The sequence below is a fragment of the Oncorhynchus gorbuscha genome, unplaced genomic scaffold, assembly GCF_021184085.1.
Source record: "Oncorhynchus gorbuscha isolate QuinsamMale2020 ecotype Even-year unplaced genomic scaffold, OgorEven_v1.0 Un_scaffold_167:::fragment_4:::debris, whole genome shotgun sequence".
Lineage (NCBI taxonomy): Eukaryota > Metazoa > Chordata > Actinopteri > Salmoniformes > Salmonidae > Oncorhynchus > Oncorhynchus gorbuscha.
In genome coordinates, this window is record NW_025744846.1 from 106,442 (window position 1) to 128,116 (window position 21,675).

A 21,675-nucleotide genomic window follows, 5' to 3' on the forward strand; every position below is an offset into this window, starting at 1 on the left:
TTAAAGCTAGTGAGGGAGATGTGAGTCTCCAGCTTCAGAGAATTTTGCAATTCGTTCCAGTCATGGGCAGCAGAGAACTGGAAGGAAAGACGACCAAAGGAGGAATTGGCTTTGGGGGTGACCAGTGAGATATACCTGCTGGAGCGCGTGCTACGAATGGGTGCTGCTATGGTGACTAGTGAGCTGAGATAAGGCGGGGCTTTACCTAGCAGAGACTTGAAGATAACCTATAGCCAGTGGGTTTGGGGACGAGTATGAAGCGAGGGCCAGCCAACGAGAGCATACAGGTCACAATGGTGGGCAGTGTATGGGGCTTTGGTGACAAAACAGATGGAACTGTGATGGACTGCATCCAGTTTGTTGAGTAGAGTGTTGGAGGCTATTTTATATAGATGACATCACCGAAGTCGAGGATCGGTAGGATGGTCAGTTTTACGAGGGTATGTTTGGCAGCATGAGTGAAAGATGCTTTGTTGCGATATAGGAAGCCGATTCTAGATTTAATTTTGGATAGGAGATGCTTAACGTGAGTCTGGAAGGAGAGTTTACAGTCTAACCAGACACCCAGGTATTTGTAGTTATCCACGTATTCTAGCAGCGCAATCCAGAGTAGTGATACTGGACAGGCGAGCAGGTGCGGGCAGTGATCGATTGAATAGCATGCATTTACTTTTACTTGCGTTTAAGAGCAGTTGAAGGCCACGGAAGGAGAGTTGTATGGCATTGAAGCTCGTCTTGAGGTTAGTTAACACAGTGTCCAAAGAGGGGCCAGAAGTATACAGAATGGTGCCGTCTGCGTAGAGGTGGATCAGAGAATCACCAGCAGCAAGAGCAACATCATTGATGTATACAGAAAAGAGAGTCGCCCGAGAATTGCACCCTGTGGCACCCCCATAGAGACTGCCAAAGGTCCGAACATCAGGCCCTCCGATTTGACACACTGAACTCTATCAGAGAAGTAGTTGGTAAATCAGGCGAGGCAATAATTTGAGAAACCAAGGCTGTCGAGTCTGCCAATAAGAATGTTGTGATTGACAGAGTCGAAAGCCTTGGCCAGGTCGATGAATACGGCTGCACAGTAATGTCTCTTAACGATGGCGGTTATGATGTCATTTAGGACCTTGAGCGTGGCTGAGGTATACCAATGACCAGCTCTGAAACCAGATTGCATAGCGGAGAAGGTGCGGTGGGATTCAAAATGGTCGGTAGTCTGTTTGTTAACTTGGCTTTCGAAGACCTTAGAAAGACAGGGTAGGATAGATATAGGTCTATAGCGGTTTGGGTCTAGAGTGTCTCCCCCTTTGAAGAGAGGGATGACCGCGGCAGCTTTCCAATCTATGGGAATCTCAAACGATATAAAAGAGGGATTGAACAGGCTAGTTATAGGGGTTGCAACATTTTCGGCAGATAATTTTAGAAAGAGAGGGTCCAGATTGTCTGATTTGTATGGGTCCAGATTATGCAGCTCTTTCAGAACATCAGCTATCTGGATTTGGGGTGAAGTAGAAATGGTGGGGGCTTTGGCAGGTTGCTGTGGAGGGTGCCGGGCAGTTGACCAGGGTAGGGGTAGTCAGGTGGAAAGCATGGCCAGCCGTAGAGAAATGCTTATTGAAATTGAAATTCTCAATTATAGTGGATTTGTCGGTGGTAACAGTGTTTCCTAGCCTCAGAGCAGTGGGCAGCTGGGAGGAGATGCTCTTATTCTCCATGGACTTTACAGTGTCCCAGAACTTTTTTGAGTTAGTACTACAGGATGCAAATTTCTGTTTGAAAAAGCTAGCCTTAGCTTTTCTAACTGCCTGTGTATATTTGTTCCTAACTTCCCTAAAAAGTTGCATATCACGGGGGCTATTCGATGCTAATGCAGAACGCCACAGGATGTTTTTGTGCTGGTCAAGGGCAGACAGGTCTGGAGTGAACCAAGGACTATATCTATTCCTAGTTTTTTTTAATTGAGTGGGGCATGCTTATTTAAGATGGTGAGGAAGGCACTTTTAAATAATAGCCAGGCATCATCTACTGACGGGATGAGGTCAATGTCATTCCAGGATACCCCGGCCAGGTCAATTAGAACATTAGAACATTAGAAAAACATTGGAAACATTAGAAAAAAGTTGCATTTGCAAAGTATTTCAAGAAACTGTAAAACATATAGGCTTATCAAGCAAGTTTTTTATATTCCACAAGTATTATCAGATTAACTGTTTTGTACAGATCATTTTCAGACTGAAGTTACAAATGCTGGTAAACAATGCAATACCTTTTGTTTTCACAAAATCACAAAAGTAGTGCACTGGTCCTTTGTTAGTCCTGTATTTGTGGACCGATATAGATGTCTTCAGCACAGGCACACCCTTTAGTATCCCAATTCATGAAAGGTGCCAGCAGGCTACTGCCCCCCAGGGCGCCTTCAGTACCCTCATGGGAGTTAGATGTTGTCCTACGATCATTTATGAGCCCACCATTTGAGCCCCTGTCTTCAATTGAGCTATGTGAGCTCTCAGTCAAGACTGCCTTTCTATTGGCTATTGCTTAACCCAAGTGTGTTGGAGAATCACATGCACTTTCTCAACCTGTTCTCAGAGCATTTCGTACTATTCTCTATGAAAAACCGAGACACTCCATTTAGTATGATGTGATTTTTAATCCATTGTAAGGCTGCATGATGCGACTCTAATGATGATTTGAAAAAAGGAACTTGAAAGGCATGAACTCTGCTTTGTTTTTTTTGTGCCAGGCGTACACACTTCATCAGTCTCTCATTCACAATTTGACAAGCACTTGATAATGCCTCAAATTTCCCGTCAGCATCATTTTTTTTGTGTGGCCATAATGCCCCCTAAAAGAAATCCATGCCTTTTGTGGCCAGTGGTCGTTGTGCGCTTGGGCTAAATATAATAATTAGAATTCCCTTCTCCCTGATTGCTGCGAAGCACTTGTTACTCTCATGGCTCTCCATCACGGAATTGGGTCTTTCTCACAGGCTACAAGTGAAGACAGACATATTGGGGACGCAACTGTGTGCATCATTATCCAATTCCAAGGTGCATATTGAAGATATTGGAACCTACTATCACCCATAGTACAGAAGTTGACCTATTCTATTCTGTGCGAGAAATAAATATTTAAAACATGGTCTGGGACAAATTAATACAACCACTAGCATCAAAAACACTTTTTTAAAGCAATGAGGCTGACACACCAGATCAGAACTATTAGCTTAACATTTTGATAAACTATTAGACTATTTCTTCACATGATAAGCGCAGCAATGCGCACACTGCAGCAGTAAGCGCAAATGTTCCATTAGCGGGAAACACCATTATCAAAAGTGACCGCAAATGCGACAATGCTTTTATTATAAAGGTGCATTTTGATGGTGAAAATGATCTTCCCCAAACTTGAAACTCACACGCTGCTTAAGCAGATTAATGTGCTTCATTTTAAGACGTTATTTGGCCACTTTAGTTGTGATACAAACCTTATCAAAACATATAGGCCTATGGGCTAGGCTACATGAGGTGTATTTATATTTAATGCTGTAATTTTGTTGGTAACTAATTTATAATACCCCTTAGCCTTGATATATTGACCATATACCACACCCCCTTGGCAGTGATGCCAATTTAGCAATTTTGTTGCTAGATTTAGAAACTTTTCAGACTACCCTGGCAACCTTGTTTCCAAACAAGCAACACATTTAGCTACTTTTAAAAATGTATTTGGAACTTTTAGCAACTTTTGAAATGTGACTCAAATGCTAAAATGCACACATTTTCCCTCTAAATGACACAAATACTATTTTCTCTGTCACACACTCAGTCACAACACACGTGCCTGGCTGCAAAAGTGCATTGTGAGTGACGTCAGCAGCAGGCCAGCAGCAATTTCAGCAAATTGCAAATCATTGTTGGCTGACTGCAGGGTTCGACGAGACAAACCCAATGAATACTGTTGGTCACGAATGTTTGATCTTGAACAGAACTTACAACATTAATCAACAAGTCTCAATCAAAATTGAACAGCCAGAAATACAGAAAAGAGTGGGATAGGAGTCTGTACCAGAAAAACGCAGTTTTACGTTATCACGCAATGACATCACAACGTAATTTAGCAACTTTTAGCAACAAATCATCCTGCCTCATAGCAACATACCCTGAAAATTTGTTGGCAACTCTGCCCCTCGGGCCTTGTTGCTTAAGTATTATCAGACGCCTTTTACAATGACAGGTCACGGGGTACAGTATGGGTGTGGCATGAAAAGTCTTTGATATTAAGCTTTCAATCACATCGCCTGAAAGTGAAGTTTTACAATCGGTCGTTTGTCGACCCGTTACTCTACTAAGAGGACCGAGGTTCTAGTTAGAGTGCCACAAAACTTAACTGCAGTAACCCAAAATGATACAATTTATGTACATTAATGCAGGAGAGCTGCGCGAGTTGGTCAATCGAGTTCAAGTGAAGATCTTTTTCACTTTGGAAACATCAACCACGATCAAGTAATCGTAAAGACAGGACTCGGGAGTAACACAGATCAATAGTCAAACTGTATGCAGTTTTCTAGCCTTCCCTGGTGGTCTAGTGGTTAGGATTCGGCGCTCTCACCGCCGCGGCCCGGGTTCGATTCCCGGTCAGGGAACAAAATGTTTTCTTAATTCTCATTAATTTTCGGACCGACCACGTATAAACAATTTCGGACCGCCTTTATAAAATACATTTGCTTTATATATTATGCGCATTGTATATCTGAAACAAGAAAATACATGTTTACCTTCTGAAAAGGTTTCGTTTTTGAAAGGGAAGTGTAGGAATGTATTGAACTGTAATGATGACAAATGATGGGTACAAAAATAAATATAAACTAATACTAATCGAAATACTACAATTTATAAAGTTACGTGTGCAACTCCGTAGGTTTATTAACACAATTATTTACACCAATGCTGCGGAGCAGAGTGGCGCAGCGGAAGCGTGCTGGGCCCATAACCCAGAGGTCGATGGATCGAAACCATCCTCTGCTAACCTTTTTCACCATCATGGATTGTGGTGTATTTAAACATCATGTATTGCGTATGTTAAGTTAATTATATTTTTAAGGGAAGCGATAGAAAAATGCCTGTATTGAACCTAGCTACCTGACTTGCTCTATCCACATCGCTCTGGCCAAACGCCACGCCCACTAGCGTTTCTTTTCCCGATGAATGTATGGAGTACGAAGCGATAGCTAATGTAGCGTAATTAATACAAAAGTACACACCCTTAAGTGCTAAAAATATGTTTTTTTTCGTTTCAAGAAAAAACAGCGCCCAACGTGGGGCTCGAACCCACGACCCTGAGATTAAGAGTCTCATGCTCTACCGACTGAGCTAGCCGGGCCTATCAGTAGTCTGTATTTGCAGATGATTTTGAAAGCAGGGCGGGAAAGTCTGAGGATAAAATGTTGCCACATTGCGGTTGCATTTCGTATTACACAGTGACTTGGCCCCAATAACAAAGGCTGATTTTCAAACGAACCTGCAGATCTCACAAAAGAACAGAATAGTTCTTAATGCGAATATTAAGTGCTACCTTATTGTGTTAAGAAAATATGTTTATTTTGAAAAATAAAAAAACGTTTACCTAATAATATAAAAAAATTATTGGAACACATTTGTTCATATAATATGCACATGATATTCGATATTAATTCCACATTTCAGTTTCAAATAAAGATACTTTATCTAATAATTGCCTAACATAGTGTGTCGGCCATACAATTACAAGCCCCTTACTTTAACTACTGTAATAACGATCTGAGCTGAACAGAGGAAAAAAGTGTCACCTGTAAAGACAACTTTCTGCTAATCCCTTTACATTTCCTTTATATTGTAGTGTTTGTTTTGGAGGTTTAGGGGGTTGTCGGTCTAACATCATTACGATTAGAATGAATTCCCGTTGATGTCTGTGTCAGCAATATTCTATCGTAGATTTTAGAACCATGTCCATCCAGTCTACTGATTCTAATTCTATGCCTCACACCCCTTCTCCCCCATCTCCACAGACTGACTGCTGGTGTGTCTTGAGGTTGCATATCCAGGCGAAGCGCTTCCCACAGTGGCTACAGGCAAAGGGTTTCTCCCCCGTATGGACCCTCTGGTGCTTCTTCAGGTTGCCAGCCTCGGAGAACATCTTCCCACAGGTGGCACACCTGAACGGCTTCTCCCCTGTGTGTACCCTCTGGTGAGCCTCCAGGTTGGACTGACCGGTGAAGGCCTTACCGCAGGCTCGGCACACGTAGCTCTTTCTCCTCCCGGCCGCATCGCAGTGCTGCTGGGCCAGCTGGGCTGCCTGCTGCCCAGCCAGGGTCACCTCGATGTGGGCAAAACCTTTGGGCGTGGTCCCTCTTCCTGGTGGTAGACCTACCAGGGAGTGAAGGGATTGGGAAGACATACCGGTACTAGTAGTGTTGGTGGTGGAGGTAGTTGGGTTTTCTGGGTGAGTCTGTTGTAGCTGCTGTGCTCTGAGGCGTCGTTGAAGCTGCCGCTGATGTGCTTGTTGAGACGCTCTCAAAATGGCTGCCCTGCTCCATGTGGGATGCTCCTGGATGCCCCCACCCACACCCAGAGTGGCTGTTTGTACTCCCTGATGCCCAGAGAAAGGCACACCCTCCCCTGTGGGCCTCGCTGAGAGGAGCTGGGGCTTAGGCTCTGGGTCGATTATGAGGCAGTCTGGGTCAGTGTCCGTAGTGTCGTCGGTGTAGGAGCACGAGGGCCCACCGGAGGGCAATGTTGATGCCGATGTGTCTGGGGCCCAGCGCGTGAAGAAGGTCTCCAGCTCAAACAGTGAGTACTCAGAGCCTAGCGTGTTGGCTGCTCTCTGCTTGCTGAGCTGCTGTGTGGTCTGGGTTGATGTTGTGTTGTCTGGTGCTCCCTTGGGTATATTGGCTTTATTACCTAGGCTCGCTGTGGGACTGGTGGTTCCAATACCTTTTTGTGAGGAGGACTCCCCAGTACCTGGAGAAAGATCATAGAAAAGGTGCATGTTTATTGTAAATACTAGTTGAGACGCTCATTCTGAGTTAAAAGACATGGTAAATGATGATAAGCTAGCTTTTACATGTACACTTTGGTAATGGTTTCCCAAACTCGGTCCTGGGGTCCCCCCTGGGTGCATGTTTTGGCAAAAACCAACACGGGCACCCAGGGGGGACCCCAGGACCCGAGTTTGGAAAACCCTGATTTAGCAGACATTCTTATCCAAGGCGACTTACAGTTAGTGCATTCAACTTAAAGGGGGGCTGAACTGGCCTCGTTTCCTTCATTAAGAAAATAGCTTTTAGTAAACTGTTATATGTGAGTAGCTCAGTGACACTGTCTGGTGGGAGCCGACACGGTTGTCATGCATTCCTGGTTCATTTTCATTCTCCACTTACACTCTGCTGTCAGGTCAGGTCCTCCTGTTGCTGTGATACTTCCCAGGTTCTGTCCCAGTCTTATTGTTGATGGAGTTGATTCAGGAGCTGCAGGCTAGGAAGAGGAGAGGAGAAGAGCCTATGAGATAAACTAAACACTAGATAGATAGCGATCAGCAAAACGCATCACTGCCTGCCCTCCAGGACACCTACAGCACAGGGTGTCACAGAAAAGCCAAGAAGATCATCAAGGACCTCAGCCACCCGAGCCACGCCCTGTTCATCCCTCTACCATCTAGAAGATCATCAAGGACCTCAGCCACCCGAGCCACGCCCTGTTCATCCCTCTACCATCTAGAAGATCATCAAGGACCTCAGCCACCCGAGCCACTCCCTGTTCATCCCTCTACCATCTAGAAGATCATCAAGGACCTCAGCCACCCGAGCCACGCCCTGTTCATCCCCCTACCATCTAGAAGATCATCAAGGACCTCAGCCACCCGAGCCACGCCCTGTTCATCCCTCTACCATCTAGAAGATCATCAAGGACCTCAGCCACCCGAGCCACGCCCTGTTCATCCCTCTACCATCTAGAAGATCATCAAGGACCTCAGCCACCCGAGCCACGCCCTGTTCATCCCTCTACCTTCTAGAAGATCATCAAGGACCTCAGCCACCCGAGCCACTCCCTGTTCATCCCTCTACCATCTAGAAGATCATCAAGGACCTCAGCCACCCGAGCCACGCCCTGTTCATCCCCCTACCATCTAGAAGATCATCAAGGACCTCAGCCACCCGAGCCACGCCCTGTTCATCCCTCTACCATCTAGAAGATCATCAAGGACCTCAGCCACCCGAGCCACTCCCTGTTCATCCCTCTACCATCTAGAAAATCATCAAGGACCTCAGCCACCCGAGCCACGCCCTGTTCATCCCTCTACCATCTAGAAGATCATCAAGGACCTCAGCCACCCGAGCCACGCCCTGTTCATCCCTCTACCATCTAGAAGGCGGAGACAGTACAGGAGCATCTGCTATGCAGACGACACACAATTAATCTTCTCCTTTCCCCCTTCTGATGACCAGGTGGCGAATCGCATCTCTGCATGTCTGGCAGACATATCAGTGTGGATGACGGATCACCACCTCAAGCTGAACCTCGGCAAGACGGAGCTGCTTTTCCTCCCGGGGAAGGACTGCCCGTTCCATGATCTCGCCATCACGGTTGACAACTCCATTGTGTCCTCCTCCCAGAGCGCTAAGAACCTTGGCGTGATCCTGGACAACACCCTGTCGTTCTCAACTAACATCAAGGCGGTGGCCCGTTCCTGTAGGTTCATGATCTACAACATCCGCAGAGTACGACAATGCCTCACACAGGAAGCGGCACAGGTCCTAATCCAGGCACTTGTCATCTCCCGTCTGGATTACTGCAACTCGCTGTTGGCTGGGCTCCCTGCCTGTGCCATTAAACCCCTACAACTCATCCAGAACGCCGCAGCCCGTCTGGTGTTCAACCTTCCCAAGTTCTCTCACGTCACCCCGCTCCTCCGCTCTCTCCACTGGCTTCCAGTTGAAGCTCGCATCCGCTACAAGACCATGGTGCTTGCCTACGGAGCTGTGAGGGGAACGGCACCTCAGTACCTCCAGGCTCTGATCAGGCCCTACACCCAAACAAGGGCACTGCGTTCATCCACCTCTGGCCTGCTCGCCTCCCTACCAATGAGGAAGTACAGTTCCCGCTCAGCCCAGTCAAAACTGTTCGCTGCTCTGGCCCCCCAATGGTGGAACAAACTCCCTCACGACGCCAGGACAGCGGAGTCAATCACCACCTTCCGGAGACACCTGAAACCCCACCTCTTCAAGGAATACCTAGGATAGGATAAGTAATCCTTCTCACCCCCCTTTAAGATTTAGATGCACTATTGTAAAGTGACTGTTCTACTGGATGTCATAAGGTGAATGCACCAATTTGTAAGTCGCTCTGGATAAGAGCGTCTGCTAAATGACTTAAATGTTAAATGATGTAAAGCTGGGACGGAGAGACTGAAAACCAGCTTCTATCTCCAGGCCATCAGACTGTTAAACTGTCACCACTAACCGGCCTTCACCCAGTACCCTGCCCTGAACCTTAGTGACTGTTACTAGCTGGCTACCTCCCGGTACTAGAACCCTGCACCTTGGAGACTGCTGCCCTATGTACATAGTCATTGAACACTGGTCACTTTAATAATGTTTACATACTGTTTTACCCACTTCATATGTCTATACACACCATCATATACATACATATTTATATTCTGGACTGTGATATTGCTCGTTCTAATATTTGTATATTTCTTAATCCCTTTCTTTTTCTTTTGGGGAATTTTACATTCACGTTTTTCTTTGTATTTTGTTAGGTATTACTGTACTGTTGGCGCTAGAAACATAAGCATTCCGCTACATCCGCAATAACATCTGCTAAATATTTGTACGCGACAAATGAAATTCGATTTAATTTAGAGGTGTTACTGTAATATTCTGTTGCCCCCTTTTGCCCTCAGAACAGCCTCAATTCGTCAGGGTATGGACTCTACAAGGCGTGGAAAGCGTTCCACAGGGATGCTGGCCCATGTTGGCTCCAATGCTTCCCACAGTTGTGTCAAGTTGGCTGGTAGTGGATCTCTACTCTGAATAGCTCGTTCCATCTCATCCCACAGATCACGTTCGTGGAACCATTCCTGGACAATCCTAGTCTTGTGGCAATTCGCAGATTGATACATTGTTGCCATGAACGGGATGTGCCCGATTGTATACTCAATGTACTGTAAATCAAAAATATATTTAGGAAAGTCTAATTCACCGTTAAAGACATGTTCCGGTACTGGCGAGTATATAGTAAGTATTTTTTAACCCTTCCGCTTTGGGCTGGATGTGTCAACGTGTAGTTCATACACGCATAATCTATGAGCAGAATTACGGTTTTACCTCAATTATCCACAAAATCCTTACTTTTCTGGAAGCTGTGTGGTGCCATTGTCCCTACATTTACCCCCACGCGGGCCAGCCCCCTAGCAATTTGAATTTCAACCAATAAGCTTCAGCCCCTCGCCATTTGAGTGACAGCTAGCAAGACACTCTCAGAGTAAAGCGAGAGAGAGCAATAACGTGGTGAACACATCTGCACATTTGTGATGTAGAACGCAATTGTCTGGGACCACTTTTGGCTCGTGGACGCTACTTTCAGAACTACTGGCTAAAAAGTATACAAAAGAACCAGAGAATATCTTTTAAGTGATCATTATTTTGACTTCCATTTCAGGCAAATATTGTGGATGTGATGAATGCTCTTTAAGATATTGATATTGTGTCACAGTTGAGGAAATTGAATGTCCTGTGATGGAGTAATGTAATGTCAATAACCACATTAATTCATTCATCGTTTTTGCAAAGAAACATTTTAATCTTCTTTTAACATTACAAGAGAAGGACATCGATCAAAGTTTCACAGAATTGTGACACAATAGACTTATCCCTTATAAGCGTAGAGCATTTTGGACCCAAAATTTTAAAAAATCACCCAACAACATATTTACATGTTTACTGCTAATAAATACTGTTACTTCAACCCATTTACTGGTTTATGGAGTACGTTGAACCTATATAACTTTGTGTTACAAGGGGAATCAAACATGCACTATTCTCACCACATATCATTTTCATACAGCTTTATGAATAGAAAACAAATAAATATGCTTATTACTATAACCAGCTTTAGGACTCCCGGAACAAAATCTAATTACTAAAAGGACTGTCTTGATCAGATAAGAAAAGACAAAGACAAAATTACCCAGACTACACTAATCTCGGACACTCAGATTTAAAATATTGCTTGTGCGTCTGTCCACGAGAGATTTCACTAACAACCCTTCCCTAAACCCCTTTACTAATATCAACATAGTGTCTATATAAATGACCAAGAGTTATTCCTGATCATGTGACCTGAGCAGAGGAAAAAACTCTGGGTCGTATTTTTATCCTATAACTATCAGTTGTTTCTGGTCAGGTCAAGTGATTAGGGACAACTCCTGGCCCTAGTTCAATTCTATAACCATCTGAGTTTTCAGGAGAAAAAAAACCTGGCCCTTCTTATATTGAAATAGATGGTTGATATAATACCCCGGTCCAATCTAGTAGTACTACTGCTGAGGATGATGTTGTAGTACTACTGCTGAGGATGATGTCGTTTCTGGTGTTTCTTCAGATTGCTAGGGTCGGCAAAGCGTTCCCCACAGAGCGGGCAGGCGTACGGCCTCTCCCCCCGTGTGAACGTTCTTGTGGATCTTAAGGTTCCAGTACTGAGAGAAGTGCTTCCCGCACACCGTGCACCCAAACGGCCGCTCACCCGTGTGGGTTCTAAGGTGCGGTTCTAGATTCGCCGGGGAAGAGAACCCTTTACCGCAGAACTTGCAGAGGTATGCTTTCTTCCTTACCACTTTCTTCCTCCCGCATTTGTACATCTCCTGACCCCCCTGTGCCTCATCTGACCCCCCCATTCCGACATCATAACCAGCCATCTCTGACCCCTCTCTAGAACCCATAGAACCTGAGAAGCTTCCGGAGCCTTCTACAGTGAAACCCCTGTGCTGACCCATTTCAGAGCCAGCAGGCCCCATCCTCCCTCCCATGATCAGCATGCCTGGGCCTGCAGGGTAGGACAGGTTGAGGGAGGATGGCCCTGGGACGCTAACGTCACCACTACCACCACTGCCCCCATTGGTCCACAGCGGAAGGGGGTGGCTCTCGTACGACACGCGGCCATAGCTGACCTCCGTGGTGTGGTGCCTGGTCGGCCCGGGGTGGTGGTGGGTGTGGTCTGGGGGTGAGGTGTGGTGGATGGCCTCCAGGGGTAATGATCCTCCTCTGTAGTCGTCTCTGCTGGACTCCTCCGGCCCTTGAGAAGAGAACACAGCGTCACAATCACAACTTGTGGAATATCAATGCCATTAGAACATGTTTTCAAAGCTTTATGCTCTGGAACAGGCAGGGATGGATGCAACAGTGTGGTCTTCACATGGGATCTAACTAGCCTTGTGTCATAGGTCTAACCCCTTGATTATCAAGCCCTGCTGTTAGTGCCACTGCCCACTAACCACACACACAGCCCTCCACCCCTGTAGTCTCCACTCACCCTCCTGGATGCTGAGTCCTCCACCCCGTGGGTCCAGATCCTCCACCTTGATCAGCAGGATGTCAGGGTCTCTGTCCTCCACCGCTGCAGACTGGAAACACAGGGACGGACCAGGAATTAGGCATCACAATTACTATTATGCAATGAATCGTATTCATTTCTAAATCACACACTAGAACTGTGTGACTGGAATAAATCTACGGACCAACGGATTACAAATTGTGTACATCTTACATGCATGAAACAAGTATCTTATGTCGCTACAGAGGTTTACTGATATGTTATATGCATCTTGTTGCATCATTTGACTGGTGAATGGATGTCTGTTACTCAGAACATCTCCAATGAAATATAGTGGTTATAGTGACCTTATGGTTTGAGTGATAACATTATTTAACAAAGATTAAGTGACCTAGAATTTATTGGAAGATTAACAAAACGTGTGTCTTGCTCAATAATGACTAATCAAATATTAGCTATTTATGAGTGTTCTTGAAGGTGGTGGGAGATGTGTGTGTGACAGACTTGTAAAGCAGCCCCAGAAGAGCTTTTCTTATTGGATAATTGTTTGAATCACTTCAGCTTTCCTTTGTCTTGCCTATTCATTTCAATAATGACAGAAACCTCAGTGTAAGGAATGTATTTTATTCATAATAGTTCCATATGTAGAAAAACAAAAAAACAGGACGAGGCATTGTAATATATGATGATTATTATTTAGGGGAAAGATTGTTATAGTAAATAAACTGCCACTCATTCATAAACTGGCATTAAATAACTTGTTAAAAAGTGAATATGTCCAATGTCAAATAGCCCCTTAACATTAGATATACAGAACAATTTTAAATATGTACACAAAGAACCAGCATCATCCTCTCCAGATTTACATTTTAAGGTTGACATTTACCATGAATACCTTAAATCGGTAGCTTATTTTGGACCAAATTCACCCTTCCTTAGTCCACTGATATGAAATGTCTTATGTACATCATCAAAACCACCTATAATACCCCAAAAAATTCCACACGTGCCCATCTATCGGGGCACCTGTGAGTTGTGATTCATGATGACTGACCCTAGATCATTGTTCATTTTGTCTGCCAAATGGTAGGTCACTCCTGATTCATTTTTAAGCATAAGGTTGAGACCTCCTGGCTAGAAACAGTCTGGTTTCTAAAACACAGTGGAAACTTGATTAGCTTAGTGAATAAGGAAAACAAAAAAAATATATATTTTACCTTTATTTAACTAGGCAAGTCAGTCAAGAACAAATTCTTATTTTCAATGACGGCCTAGTAACAGTGGGTTAACTGCCTGTTCAGGGGCAGAACAACAGATTTGTACCTTGTCAGCAGCTCGGGGGTTTGAACTTGCAACCTTCCGGTTACTAGTCCAACGCTCTAACCACTAGGCTACCCTGCCACCCATGCTCTATGTGATGAGTTTACTGCTTAATAAGTAAGTTAGGGTCCCGACCCTGCTCTAGGTGATGCTAATTTGTATTCATTAGGATCTCCACTATCTGCTGCCCAGGCAGGGCAAAACAGGATTAAAACAATTAAAAATCACTTTTTTTATATAAACAATACATCACACAACACATTATTACACCACTACACATCCACAATATTACAATGCATATGTGAGTAGAGTGTGTTAGCATATTAGAGTGTGTTAACGTGTTAGCATATGTGCTCGTGTCTTCACAGTCCACACTGTGCCAGAAGGTGTTGTTTTATCTGATACAGAAAAAAATTAATATTTAACTGCTCGCTTGAGTAACTTTGATGTGGAAGAGAGTTCCATGTAATCAGCTGTCTGAACGGACAGTTTGGTGCTTTCAACATGTCAATACCGCTCATAAAAGACAAGTAGGGATGCAGTCAATCTCTCCTCTGCATTGAGCCAGGAAAGACTGACATGCATGTTATTGATATTAGCGCTCAGCGTACATTTAAGGGCCAGCCGTACTGCTCGGTTCTAGGTCAACTATAATTTGCCTATGTTCTTCTTTGTGGCACGTGACCATATGAGTGGGCAGTAGTGCAGGTGGGATAAAACTAGGGCTCGTGTCAGGGGGATATACGTCTGGATGGTTCCTCTCGTGGTGGGTCTTGAGGTTCCGTATCCAGGCAAATCCTTTCCCACAGAGCTCACAGTGGAAGGGTTTCTCCCCTGTATGGACCCTCTGGTGCTTCTTCAGGTTGCCAGCCTCGGAGAACATCTTCCCACAGGTGTTGCATCTGAACGGCCTCTCCCCTGTGTGGGTCCTCAGGTGGATCTCCACTTTCTTGGGCCGGTTGAATGCCTTGCCGCAGAAGTTGCAGATGAACAGTTTCTCCCGGGCACTGGTCCTGTGGGGGACCTTGCCATCCCTCGTCAGGGGGAAACCAGTGTTGCCGCCGCCAGTGTTTCTGCCCCCGCCGCCGTGTGTCCACCCGTTCGCGTCAGAAGTCGACGGCATCGTAATGTCATTGGAGTGAGATTGTGATGGGGCGGACATGTTGCCATGGTTACCCTGGAACCTGCCTCCTCCCCCAAACATTGCAGACATTCCACTGTCGCGACCCCACTTCTCCAGAGGCGCCTTTCCATCCTCCTCCTCCGAGTCGACGTTCAGAACCTCCTCTCGGCTCCCTGGGAGATGGCGGTGGACGGTGACCGAAGCAGGGAGTGCACGGCGGTGCCCGGACTGAAAAGACGCAGCAGCCTCTGCGACTGTGCTGTACGAACAAGATGGCTGCCCAGCCCCAGCCGCCTCTGCCTGGTTACGCTCATTAAAGAACGAGCCCAGCTGCCCCAGACCGTCCCCTCTGTCGTCATCCCCACTGTACATATCAAACGCAGCAGGGTGGGGTTGGTGCAGCAGTCCTGCGTGTTGGGGTTCACTGTCAGACTTAAGGAGAGGTGCCGAGCCACTGACCTCCACACGGTGCCTGTTCCTGGGGCCCTGCTGCTGCTCGGGGTGCTGAGGCTGGCTGAGCTGCTCTGGGCCATGGGCTGAAGTGGGTGGATGGGATGTGGAGTCCCCAGGGCCAGTTCTATCGCTGCCTCCACGAGGTCCACACTCCACCACTCCTGGAGGAGAGAGGAAGGTTAATGAGAGCAAGTTAATGGTTAACTCAAGTCAAAGGTATGGCCAGGTTGAGTAGTGTGAGAATGGAGTGTTGATGTTGAGCAAATGCATGGGGTGAGTAATTGCAATATCTGCAACACAGCAACCAAAGTTGAGACGGACTAACACACTCACCGTCCTCTCCGATCAGTGGTACGTCGTCTGCCTCCGCGTCTCCAAGGGGATCCTCCATCCTCTCCTCTTTGACCAGCAGAGACTCAGGCTCCACAAGCTGCAGATCTGGCGACTGGAAGATCGAAAAGTCGGGAATTAACCGCATAAATATACACCACAACATGGTTGATAATGACCTACTGGTGACTGATGCTGCCAAGTGCTCAAAATGGTTCAAATGGGCCATTGTGTACTGTAGGACTATGCTATAATGGAATATAACGGTGAGCAACCAAGTATATTTGTTTTCTTGAAGTGTGTAAGACCTTGACAACCAGTATTACAGGATAGGTTTCTTGAACTTACCTTGTCTCGGATGGGGTTGGGATGCATCTGAGGACTGTTGTGATCATTACTGGCTCCAGGGCCTCCTGACCACATCCCCATGTGATCTAGTTGTATGTCGTAGACACCACCTACGATTAAAAAACTTGTTTTTTTTAAACTTACTTGTAAAATAAATTGCAGGTTGACTCGAGCTCACATTGGCCTAGATGAGCTTTGTCAGATTTGAATGACCAAAACAAAGGTGGGTCCCAATGACTGTGTACAGTGAGTGTGCAAAACATTAGGATCATGCTCTTTCCATGAGGCTGACCAGGTGAAAGCTATGATCCCTTATTGATGTCACCTGTTAAACCCACTTCAATCTGTGTAGATGAAGGTGAGGAGACAGGTTAAAGGAGGATTTTTCTGTAAGCCTTCAGACAATTGATACATGGATTGTGCCATTCAGAGGATGAATGGGCAAGACAAAATATTGAAGTGCCTTAGAACAGGGTATGGTTGTAGGTGCCTGGCGCAACGGTTTGAGTGTGTCAAGAACTGCAACGCTGCTGGGGTTTTCACACTCAACAGTTTCCTGTGTGTATCAAGAATGGTCCACCACCAAAAGGATATCCAGCCAGTGGTCAAAAACAGGTCATTGATGAAAGAGGACAAAGGAGGTTGACACGAATTGTGCAGAGAAACAGACAGTTCACTACAACATTGGTGCCCAAAGACCGATAAAAGAATGTACAACTCGTTGGTCCATGACACGAATGGGGTATGGCAGCTGACGACCTTACAGAGTTCCACTTCTCTCAGAAAAATAAAAGAAACTGTGGTTGCCTGGTTGGGTGAATCACTGTTCCTGCTGTTTCACACTGAGGAGAGGCCTACGGTATGGAGAAAACCACGAGTACATGCATCCATCATGCCTAGTGTCAACAATACAGGCTGGAGGTGATATGATGGTGTGGGGTGTGTTTTTATGGCACACATTGGGCCCCTTGATAAAAGTGGAGCAACGTTTGAATGGCACAGGATATCTGAACATCGTCGCCAATCAGGTGCATCCCTTCATGGCAGCAGTGTATCCATCTGTGAATAGATTTATTTCCAGCAGGATAATGCCCCAATGCCACAAGCCTAGGATTGTCCAGGAATGGTTCCACGAACATGACAGCGAATTCAGCTTACTGCAGGAAGGTGTTCCTGTTTTGTACACTCAGTGAAGGTGGCCCCAATGACTGTACATGTGGCCCCAATGGGGGAAAAAACAGTCAATATTACACAAGTTGATGGTTTTCCAGTATGGCTGGGCGTAAAACGTAAAAATGTTGACTAACCTCTATAACGCTATTTTAATGTTTGATTTGTTACATTAAATTGTTCCATAATGACAAAAAAAATTATGGCAATCAGCAGTTTCCTAACTGCCGATAAAAATGTATAACAGCTGAAAACTGCTAGCTAACTAACTTTCGTCAACAACTACGGGTGGTCAAGGGTTTTGTTTAGAAAGGATACAGCTTGTCAACAGCAGGTTAGGAGAATTAGGTTAAGGTTAGGAAAACAGTTAGGGCAGGGGTCTCCAACTTTTTTTTAACATGAGCTACTTTTTTTTGATAGCTTTCTTATTGGCACAGTCTTCACTTCTTTACCCTGCAACCCCAGATCCTTGATGTACAAGAGATGTGTTCTGTCAATATACCTTGTAAAATAATGGTTATTATAAACTGGGCGGTTCGAGCCCTGAATGCTAATTGACTGAAAGCTGCGTTATATCAGACCGTATTCCACAGGTATGACAAAATATTTATTTTTACTCTTCTAATTACATTGGTTACCAGTTTATAATATCAATAAGGCACCTCTGGGGTTTGTGGTATTTGACCAATATGCCACGGCTAAGGCCTGTATCCAAGCACTCAGCTTTGTCGTGCTTAAGCACAGCCCTTATCTGTGGTATATTGGCCATATGCCACAGACTGTCAGTTGTTTATTTAAGCAATAAGGCCTAAGAAGCCCCATAAAATTATTTTGTATTTTCCGGGAATTCTGTTATTTTTTTATTGTTTTGTTTATACTCTCAATATTACAATTAATCATAGAGAAACAACGAAAATGTATGTTCTGAGTCCATGTCAATGCTTAAATCCCATCAGAAGACCAATTTTTAGGTCTGGGAAAAAAACGAACAAGTTTTGATTTGAGTGCAATACCCTTTTAATTGCACATTTAGACAATGGGGAATGTGTGAGTCTCGCGATGCCTACTGCAGCAGCACGTCATGGCAGAGTTTGCAAAAAACGCCCATCCGATTGATACAAATAACCGTGATATATTCCTGTCAGGTAAGCCTAATTTGCAGTTAACATTAAACGAGAAGGTTTTTGGGGGAAAGTGTCTACCCACAAGATGGTTATCATTACTAGCATCACTAACTGGCAACATACAGAGTGATAGACAAAAGCGTGCACCAAACAGACAGACCGGCAATATTTCTGGAAATTAATTGGTAGATAATGTTAGGTTTGGGTTTTTATGCCAATAGTGGCTAAACGGGTGAGAATGTCAACGTAGCTTTGATTAGATAGTAGTAGGGAGGAGCTTTATGTTTGGCAGTTTGCGATGGAACATGGGAAAGAAAATGCATGTACTTTCAGAATTGCTTAGCGAGCTACTTATAGGTGGGATGACAACTACTACTGGTGGCTTGCGATCTGTCATCTACCTGTTGGAGATCCCGCGGTTAGGGTTAGTTAAATTGCTAAAAACAAAAATCAACTTTTGACTTCAATAGACTCACGAAAATCGTCCGACAAAATGCCTCGATTTTACGAAATAGATGCATGCTAAGACAACGTTAGCGTGGAAAATATACAATTATAAATTAGTGCAGGAAATTGATTAAAATCCTGGAAATGAATACTGGAAATGAAACAACTATGCAAATGGTAACAATTGGTCGAGTACCAGAGTGAGGCTACAAAACAGGATTTTGATTCCTATGTCATGTTCTACAAAAATTACTAATGTACTGGTCAGTCGTCCTATTATTTTTGGATCTCGTTTGATGGAACAGTATAAATCAATCAGAATGGAAAAAGTCCATTAAAAACATGTTTAAAAACTTTTATGCACTACCCAGAAAGCATATGTATTATTCAGAACCGTCATACCGTTAAAAATACAAAATAAATACTATATTGATGATATTTTGGCCATGTCACCCAGACCTATTTTCCAGTGGTGTTTTTCTATATACTTTATCAGCAGGGTAATCAAATAAACTAGTCAGACATGGTATGATATTACAGTCTTCTTACCAGTTGATGAAGACGACCCTCTGAATTTCTCATTGGTGTTGATATGAACTCTGCTGTTGGGACGGCTGTTCATTGCGCTTTCCCGTAGCCTTCGCTCGGCGTAACCACGGGCCATCTTCAGCTCGAGAAGATTCAGCTTTCGCTTCAAACCTTTGTTCTCCCTTTGGCATTGTGACATTTGCAAACTTACAACCGCATAGTCGTCGTCTACCAGTTTGCAGATTTCTGCCACGGCTGCATTGGCCAATACCTCCATAATGGAAGCTAGCTGTGTCTGGAACGCAAGGCGACTCGACATTTTTGGACGACTGGCTCGCGAGCACTAAAAGTCGATAAATACAGTCTCATGCGATGTATATTGGATATATTGAATCACGCTCACTTCAAATATCGCCAACGACGAAGTGTTTAAACGTAAATAGTGGACTAAAACCAGTAGTTTGCTAGCTCTGTAGCTCCAGTTTCTTCTTCTGTGCTTACCAACCTTTCGTCAGCAACAATAAAAAGATTTCCGGGTCACGGAAATTCGGAAAGTTTCAAAATAAAAGTTCACTGCGTAATAGTAGAAAAGTGTAATTAACCTGTTTTTATTCACAATATATGAAACATAATTGTCTAAACATTAATGATTCATATTTTTCATATTTATGTACATTTGCATTCAATGTGGGTTTTAAAAGATGTTCTAAGGTCAAATAAATGCCCCCGATACAATACATTGTATGTGAAATACATATTGGTTTATAGAGAGAACTATTCGAGGTGCCGACATAAAAGTGGGGTTGGGATTACTCACCAGTGTCTGTAGACTATGGTGTAATTTATATATGCCCAACAACACTTTCTACTCCACCCACTCCATTGGTCGCAATGCAATACACTATAGGCCCATAAATTACATATTGGCTAATAGAGAGAACTATTCTATGTGCCAAAGTAAAAGTGGGGTTGGGATAACTCTCCATGGTCTGCAGAATCTATATATAGTATTATTTTATTGCTGACTTGCGTAAACAAATGTGGTTTCTAATGACAATTGAGATGTACAAACAATGGCATAAGGGGACGACAAGCGGATATGAGGCTAATCCGTAATATCAATTAAGACATTAATGAGCGAGCTAGGACGGATGTAGTCAATATAACTATTTGTTCAGCACTTTTGAAATGTACAGTGACAGAATTCAGAACATGGGTCGTTCTTACAGTGTTCGCCCTGTACACCAAGTCTGAACCGTAGGATAAATGAAACGGGGCATATAAGCAGACAATGAAAGCTCTTACAATATTCAATGATTACAATTCTCAAAAACAGGTTATAGGCTACATATGCACCACCCAGTCAGAACAGCAGGCAAAATTAAGAGGTGAAAATAGACCAAATTATTATGGTGAGGCACATGGGTTACTAACATCTTTCTAGGGAGTTTTTTCTAGCCACCGTGCTTCTACACCTGCATTGCTTGCTGCCTACATTTGACTATTGTAGGCTGGGCATCTGTCTGTTTTCATTTCAATCAGTATCTTACAAATTCTGGGTTGCAGACTGAGTAGTTAATTGAAGTTCAGTTTATGAACATAATTCTCTTAACAGTTTCTGTACAGCACTTTGAGATATCAGCTGATGTAAGAAGGGCTTAATAAATACGTTTGATTTGAAATTTGACATACAACAACAGAGTTACACATGGAATAAACAAACATACAGTCTGTGGAAAAAGTCTATGTACAGTGAGTGCAAATGGGATAGGATAAGGGAGGTAAGGAAATAAATAGGCCATGGTGGCGAAGTAATTACCATATAGCAATTAAACACTGGAATGGTAGATGTGCAGAAGATGAATGTGCAAGTAGAGATACTGGAGTGCAAAGGAGCAAGATAAATAAATACAGTATGGGGATGAGGTGGGCTATGTACAGGTGCAGTGATCTGTGAGCTGCTCTGACAGCTAGTGCTTAAAGCTAGTGAGGGATATATGAGTCTCCAGCTTCAGTGATTTTTGCAGTTCGTTCCAGTCATTGGCAGCAGAGAACTGGAAGGAAAAGCGGCCAAAGGAAGAGTTGGCTTTGGGGGTGACTAGTGAGATATACCTGCTGGAGCGCATGCTATGGGTGGGTGCTGCTATGGTGACCAGTGAGCAGAGATAAGGCGGGGCTTTACCTAGCAGAGACTTGTAGATGACCTGGAGCCAGTGGGTTTGGCAATGAGTATGAAGCGAGGGCCAGC

General features: G+C 44.4%; 1 protein-coding gene and 2 non-coding genes across 3 annotated transcripts; 1 reads left to right on the forward strand and 2 right to left on the reverse strand.

The window, feature by feature from the left end:
• The first annotated feature begins 4,567 nt into the window (after positions 1-4,567).
• On the forward strand, positions 4,568-4,639 carry trnae-cuc. The gene has a single exon. It is a non-coding gene; the product is annotated as a tRNA-Glu (tRNA).
• Positions 4,640-5,303: 664 nt separating this feature from the next.
• trnak-cuu lies at positions 5,304-5,376 on the reverse strand. Its single transcript has one exon. It is a non-coding gene; the product is annotated as a tRNA-Lys (tRNA).
• Positions 5,377-5,578: 202 nt separating this feature from the next.
• Positions 5,579-19,937, reverse strand: LOC124017142 (zinc finger E-box-binding homeobox 1-like). The gene is made up of 8 exons (XM_046332540.1): positions 19,449-19,937; positions 16,159-16,268; positions 15,814-15,925; positions 15,487-15,641; positions 12,564-12,654; positions 12,202-12,326; positions 7,412-7,505; positions 5,579-6,992 (listed from the first exon to the last, which is right to left on the reverse strand). Exons 1-8 carry the CDS (start codon positions 19,744-19,746, stop codon positions 6,013-6,015), a joined length of 1,965 nt encoding a protein of 654 aa, XP_046188496.1. The 5' UTR covers positions 19,747-19,937; the 3' UTR covers positions 5,579-6,012.
• Positions 19,938-21,675: the final 1,738 nt, after the last annotated feature.

Excerpts from the sequence above, each read along its gene's own strand:
- LOC124017142 (XM_046332540.1), bottom strand. The coding sequence starts at position 19,746 with ATGTCGAGTCGCCTTGCGTTCCAGACACAGCTAGCTTCCATTATGGAG. Across the intron at positions 15,642-15,813 it reads ACCACTGATCGGAGAGGACG|GAGTGGTGGAGTGTGGACCT; the intron begins GTGAGTGTGTTA and ends TCTCTCCTCCAG. Across the intron at positions 6,993-7,411 it reads ACCTGACCTGACAGCAGAGT|GTACTGGGGAGTCCTCCTCA; the intron begins GTAAGTGGAGAA and ends ATCTTTCTCCAG.